Below are 7,589 nucleotides of genomic sequence, written 5' to 3'. Positions count from 1 at the left end.
GACAGAACAAAGCAAATCAGAACAGAACAAGGTAAGCAACACAGCACTTTATAACAAGACAACTGGACGTTAACAGTAGCTACCATAATGCCCCTTTCCTCTGCAATAGCTGAGCATACCTTCACATAGAATAGTATGAAACATAACAAAATGGTATAAACCCATTCAAGAAAATGAAAGTATTACAGGACATTCAAAACCAAATAGCAGAAAATGAACTACACATAAAATCCTGAAAATGAACTATTTCACACATTTTTGAAACAAATGGGAAAGGAGTAAATAGTCATCATCAGAGCAATGTAAGGGAACTTACAATCCAAAAAATAACATTTTAAAGCCAAACTCTGTGGGAACACAAGTTAGAAGCCATGTATCTTATTCTTGAAACAGTGAAACAGATACTTTGGTAAATTATTTGAAATTCTCCCTAGTTCCTGATGATCTGTCTTCTACTATTCTCTTTAAGATATATGCAAATTGGTTTCATTTATAATACTAATTTCTTTTTGTTCACTCAGAAGAAAGATTTTATTCTCTTATTTGCCCCTTCATTGTAAGAGTGAGTCTATTTCATCTATGACTTGTATTGTAAGTAAAATTTTAGCCACTCGCTTAATAATATGGATGTTTATTAACTATTGTTATCATTGAATTATTTCATTATGAAACAAACATAGAACAATGAAACTAAAAGTCGTATATTACAGAAGATAGTACTGGAGGATAAACTACAAATAGTTGTGGAAGTCCACTAGGGGGCACTGCGAGCCTCCTTATGGGTTGCCAGAGCCTGATACAGACACACAGGGCTCAGGGTTAGTGACGTGGTTTGTGCTTAGTGGCCTGAGACAGATATTAGAGCAGCTGCTTCCTCTCATGGGAAAACACAGAGCTCACAACATGCAGCCACCCCAATAGCAGTGCAGGTTTCTGAACTCAGGATCCTGCCACTGATGGTGGTGACAGCATTGTTAAAAGATTCACAATTGTACATGACACCAAAGAACAATAGGCCATAAAAATTGAAGGAGACATACAAGGATCAGCCTAGAGTCAGCAGCAGTTGCAGGTGCTCAAGAACTCTTGGAAAGTCCACCCTGTGGCCTACACAGGTCTGCTTCTCAATCCATCTCTCCTTACTCTACCCAAGTCATGTAGATTTCACACACTTACCTTATGAGTAAGCTTTCTGTCCTTCTTCCTCATCCCAGACGTGTGTTGATTTTTAGGCTGGGGTCAAGTCCTCAGGCTCTGGTGATCCTGGATCCTTCAAAACCCCTATCCGTCAGAAGCTCCGGCATTATTATCTGTGCCTGCTGTGTTTTAGCAATCACTGATGGTCACATTCCTTACTAGTCCCAGCAGAATGTGCCCAAATATCCACAGCAATGATTTTTGATACAAGCCATAGGCACTGTTAGTCTCCTGTCAGGTCTGCAAGTTCCCTCCCATGACAAAGTCGCCTTAACTCTTAGGGGAGCCAGCCTCAGAATAAAACTCAGTGCTATCATGTGCTACATGACAGCACTGCTCAACACAGGAAGATCCAGGTGGGGAATCAAAACCTAAACACAGGTCTGACTAACCCTGATACAAAGAAGATCATGTTACTGGACAATGAATACTCTGGCACAGAGACATGCTGCTTCCCCAAGAGAAAGGTGTAGGAAACTGTCCGAGTTGATTCTCCCTCATGTTTTAATCTGAAGGTGAAGGGAATACATGAGCTGTCTTGTTTGCCATGTGCAGTTACACAATTCAATTTTTAAAATTTCCTAAAACTACAGCAATTGTGATTTAAGATCTGAAGACTGCAGTCACATTATTTACTCTATACAAAAACATCTTTGGTAATGTTCTTTCCACATGGAAGAGAAAAGAAAAGCAGCCACCCTTTAGATCTTAATAAAGTATATCTAGGAGGTATCAAGAGAATGTGAGATATGAGTTCATTTTTGAAATTTCCATACAGTTAGGTAATGTAGCTCTCATTGCAGATAAACCACGATTAAGAAGCCTACCTTCTAATAGCATTCCTGATAAAGGAGTTTGATTCCACTGATAAGGCTCAAGTAGAAAGCCAAGATGGAGACAATGTTGGGGCTGCCCCTGAGCGAAGGACTCACTCTGCTTTTGGCACAGGCAGGCAGGAGTTAAAGTCATGGTCTGAGCAGCTGCTGTCAGTCATATGCTCACAGAAACAATGGACCTGAGCCTGGCCAGCACTGTATCCTTCTTCTGTGGAGTCTGTGGGTCACTCAACTAGGAAATCAGAAGTTTGCCTCCTGGTCCTTGCTGAAGGATACTTTGGGCCACTAGCCAGTTCCTTCTTGTCTTCTACAGCCAAGCTCAGTATAGTTTCTGCCTGCCTCCTAGAAACAACACACAGGTATTGGTTGTTAATAGACCCAAGGTAAGAGAAGCTAATTTGCATAAAGAGAACTCTGTCTCCTCTTGTGATTGAGGATATATAAGACAGACCTGCACAGAGCCTGCTTGAGAGTTCTGGTGTGTCTGCACCATGGCCTGGACCCCACTCCTCTTCTTTGTCATCTTTTACTGCAGAGGTCAGAACCATGCCCTGATTCTTCAGCTCACTGAATTCACCTTTCAGACTCATTCCTAAAACATTCTCTTCTCTTTTCCTTTCTCCATAACATAATGAGTTTCTGTGTTTTCAGGGTCTCTGTCCCAGCTTGTGCTGACTCAGTCACCTTCTGCCTCTGCATCCCTCGGAGCCTCGGCCAAGCTCACCTGCACCCTCAACAGTGAATATAAACACTATGGCATTGCATGGTTTCAGCAGTACCCGGGGAAGGCTCCTCAGTATTTGATGTGGGTTAAGAGCGATGGAAGCCTCATTAAAGGAAATGGAATTCCTGACCGCTTCTCAGGTTCCAGCTCTGGGACCGAACGCTACTTGACCATCACCAACATCAATTCTGCGGATGAAGCTGACTATATCTGTGGTGCTAATTACAACATTGGTGGGTCATATGGTTAAGACACAGTGACACATTCAAATGGGGAAGTGGGATGAAAACCATTTACTCTGTTTAGCAAGGCTGCCACAAAGACTTAGATATAATGTTTAACATATTGTTCAGTATTTCTACATTCTGCAGTCTGAACTTGTGAGGAACATCAAGCATTCTAGTGTAGTCAACTTACCTCTTCACTTCTCATTCCATCTGGGCTGCAAGCCTACTGGATCATGTCACCCACAACAGCATGAGTCATTTCACCTGAGTTTGCCAATCATCTTTGGAAAGCTGACAGGCTCCTCGGTAGCTCTAAATGCAGTGAGGATAACAATCAAAATTTACCAGCACAGAGGTACACAATGCATGTTGAGCTCTAGTATACTCTTGTGGAAGCAGAATCATACTCAGGTGCTCAGGGTTATGTGCATATCCAGGTAGTAAATGAGAAGCTTCTAGGCTTTCTCCTCTCGCTAAATTGAATATCTGTGCAAAAATAAATGAAGTTAAGGCAGACTGAAAGTTTTAGAGTTTTGCAGTGTCTTGAGACATGCAGGGTCTTTGACAATGGCTGAGATTCATTGCTTCTAGGCATTTAAATAAATATCTGTGCAACAGTGAGTTAAGCCAGGATAGTCTGAGTAGCCAGGAAACACATGAGCAAGGAATTCAGAGTTACAGAAAACCAGTCAACAGTACAACATTAGTAAAGTTACAGCTCTACAATAAAAGCTGTGTTGAAAACAACAATAAATTCTTTAAAAAAGATATGTAATTTCTATGGTTATTACATTGTATTGATTCATAACTACTTCTCTAAATCCTTATATATATAGTATTTTATTAAAACTATGTAAAATTGATTATATATACATAAATTTTATTTCATTAGTTCTCATTAAACACTTCCTGGTTTTAAATGTGATATATTCATACATGCATATAATATATTTGATTGTATATACATTCACATTTCTCTGCCATGCCACTTACTCAGCTACACATATTCTTTTCTCCTTGTCTACCAATAGTCTATTTGTGACTATTGATCCTGATAGATCTGCTTCGTTTAATAAAGAAATACCTAGCATGCTGGTGTTGAATTGGTGGGTCGTGGAGGCGTGGCCTTGGATACACTATATCGGTAATGACCAACTCTTAAGAGCTTTCAGTGAAAACGGGCCAGTGGCACACATAACCCATAGGTTCCCCACCACTGCCCATGGTCCCACATTCCTGTTCCTCTGGCACTGGTCCTGTGCTCTGCTTCTCAGCCTGCAGGGACTGATAACTCAGACTACTGGCACAGATTCTTCATCCTAATGGCAGAGACTTTCTAGTTCCATCACTGACCTTCGGGCCTTCCCAGCACAGATGCTTGAAACAGACTTGTATGAGACACTGTCGGGGGCTCTGGGTCTTCAACGGAACTTATTCAGGATACTGCCACAGGCCCTCAGCTGGACTCTTTGCGGTCTTTCGTGTATTGAGAGATTTCCTATACTTTTGTATTTGATTCTTTGGGTGACTATTATAGAATGAGTTTGTAAATTGTATGCCCTGTGTTAAATTGTTTTCCTTACAAACTCTGACTACAGAAAACACTGTGTCAATAATTGAAAAGGAAAGATTGAGACAACCGATAAGGGAGATGAGAGACTTCAGGAGACTTTTCAGAAGACAGAAAGCACATCTCAACTGACTCATGTCCAACAAAATTTAAATGATTCTAAATCTGAAATTCAATGATTTCAGATGGAGGTGTGTCTCGTTTGTCTTGAAAAAGTTCAATGGAAATTTAATAGAGAAAAGGTAGGGAAAAATTCAGGTATCCTGTCAGACCATTAACACATGTGTGTTGAATTCCGCACGTTACAAATGCCTAGGAAGCAAGTATAAAAATCACTTGGCAAGTCCTAGGAAAATCACAAGCTACAGGAGGAAAGACCATCCCTAGTCACCAGCACTAAAATGCCCAGTGCTAAAGTAGTTCTGTGGTAGAGATTTTTGAACAACAACTGGAAAATCTCAGTGGTGGGCCAATTTACACATTCTTAATCAAATAGGAAAATAATAAATAAATGTCCTCAAAGGTAATGTAATGTAATTTTTAAAAGTTAAATATCAAACTCTTCAGATGTCATATGTTAAAATGTTTTTGATGAAATGGAAAGATCATTTGGGGAATAATTGAGCTTCTCCTGATTTGCTGACCATCTATCTTTCATTTTTCATTGTAAGATTTATTTCACTTATACTATAAAGGAAATTTTAAAACTTATAACCTGACAGTATATTGAGAGCAGGAAAGACAAGCCCAGCACGTTCAAACTCAGCTGGCCTTGGTATTCCAACACCAGCTGCCACTTGAAAGGTAAGTGTGCATCAGCTGGACAGTGCTTTTTGTTATGTTAACTTCTTTCAAGGAATTATCACCTAGAAAGAAACCTGGCTCAGTCTAGATAATGATCAATTCTTCCTGCTTACCCTGGCCCCTGACCTCCCTGTTATAGGATAGTGACCCTCAAATAACTTTTTGGAGGCAAATCTGCCTAAGGATGTATGATGAAACATATGTCACCAAATGTAAAACAACTCACTATCAGCCTTTCCTAAAAGCTGATATAACTATCTGTTTGGCCCAAAGATGGTGCTGGTGATTTGGACTTTAGTCCAAAGCTGTTGCCTTTCACATTCCTTGTGCAATGTGTGTTCCATCTGGTCTGTTTCCATTTTCTGTGAGAATACTACTCATTTCTCTTCATTCATTGAAAAGACAGTTTGTCCATCTTGGAACGAGAGAGTGATTTTGTCCATGACTTTTACCCAGAGTAATATTTTGTATATTCTTTTAAGATCATAACAGTGTATTACCTACAAAATAATTAACTAATCTAATTATTTTGTTATGAAAGAAACATAGGACAATAAAACTAAAAAACCTGTATGACAGAAAAAATCTTAAACAGAACTAGAGCATAAACTATTAAAAATGTTATTAAACCACTCTAGGCATTCCACAAGCCTCAGTTTTGCCAGAGCCTAAAAAGGACACAGGGCTCACAGTTAATGAACTGATTTGTGCTTTTATAGGATAATCACTTATCAATAAGAGAACATATACTTTATAACACCATCTCTAGATGCGCTAAACATATACAAACAGGACTCTCTCTAGGAGTAAGAATTTATGACAATTGTAGTGTGTATCAAATCACAAAAACTTGAAGTCAGGTCATTATATGTTTGGGACAGATATGATACATTGGGTGGCCTCTGAGCCATGGGCAGAGCTGTATACTGTGACGAGCAGGGACCAGTGTACAGCTGTCCTGTGATACTGAACAGCTTTTGAAAGAACTATTGAAAGAACAGCTATATGAAAGAACTATTCACAGAAAGGACCAGCACCGGAGCACCGAATCCAGTTCTGCTATGTTACAGTGTGATATTATCTGTGGTCTTGCAGAGCATTTTGAGCAAGGGTTTTGTCTATTTCCGGAAGTTGCTTTCTCTCAGGGCTTGCATAAAATATAAATCAAATTTTCTTCCGCTTGATTTTACAGTGTGAGCTGAGCCCCATGCCAGGCCTCAGGGAGGGACTGGAGTACACAAGATGGAAGCATGTTTGCAAGAACAGCTCCTCCAACAGGGCATGGAACAGAAAAAGAGGCCTGGGGAAGCTCAAGTCACTGTTGGGATAAGAAGTCTGTTTCCACCATGGCCTGGACTTCTTTTTTCCTCCTGTTCTTTCATTGCTCAGTTAAGAACAGAACATGCAGACATCCAGCAATTTGACAACCTTTGCTATGAGTCTTGCCAAACATCAACGTGGTCACTTTTCCTTAATCCAGCATGGTCTGTATTTGCAGTCTCCTAATCTCAGGATCTGGTGACTCAGGAACCCTCACTCTCTGCATCTCCTGGAGCAGCTCCCAGACTTACTTGCACCTTCAGAAGTGACATCAGTGTTGGAGGAAAGGACCTATATTGGCACCAGCAAGGGCCAGGGAGCCCTCCCTCGTTTCTCCTACACTACTACACAGACTCAAATAAGCAACTAGGCTCTGGCATCCCTAACCACTTCTCTGGTTCAAAAGACACCTCAGCCAATGCAGGAGTTTTGCATATTTCTGGGCTGCAGCCTGAGGATAAAGCTGACTATTAATGTGGCATCTGGCACAGCAGGGCTTATCACAGTGACACCCGTGGATGCAGAAGTGGTACAAAAACAGCAGCCTGCCCTGGAATTTAGACTGTGAAGCTTTTGAAATGTAAACATAACTTGTATCTATAGTAAGTTTTCTTGGTTTAACTACAAAGTAACAGCATGCATCATCTCAAATAATCAAACAATATTGCTAGAATCTTGGGAAAAAGAAATACTCTGTGATGGCTTTCAAATTTTAATTTGTGGTACAGTGATTTTAAAATGACATGGTGCTGGCATTATTATTTTGAAAAGAAAATATGATATCGGCATGTTCAGCTCTCCTAGTCAAAATTTGTGAGACATTCCAGGAGGAAGGTGATCTTGAGAGCATGGATTCTACACTTACAGATGTTACTGCAAGGAACTCCCCTTCCCTTTCCGTCAACACTGTC

The 7,589-nt window shown here is 40.3% G+C and overlaps 1 gene segment (V, D, J or C); it reads left to right on the top strand.

Moving 5' to 3' along the window:
- Window positions 1-2,436: 2,436 nt before the first annotated feature.
- Window positions 2,437-3,027, top strand: LOC100715360 (immunoglobulin lambda variable 4-69-like). The segment is given in 2 exon segments: window positions 2,437-2,570; window positions 2,685-3,027. Coding segments are annotated over 2 exon segments (369 nt in total).
- The last annotated feature ends 4,562 nt before the right edge of the window (window positions 3,028-7,589 follow it).

The sequence above is a fragment of the Cavia porcellus genome, unplaced genomic scaffold (genome assembly GCF_034190915.1).
Source record: "Cavia porcellus strain 051 isolate PalLab524CR breed Dunkin Hartley unplaced genomic scaffold, mCavPor4.1 scaffold_16, whole genome shotgun sequence".
NCBI lineage: Eukaryota > Metazoa > Chordata > Mammalia > Rodentia > Caviidae > Cavia > Cavia porcellus.
This window is presented reverse-complemented; position numbering and strand designations above follow the sequence as displayed.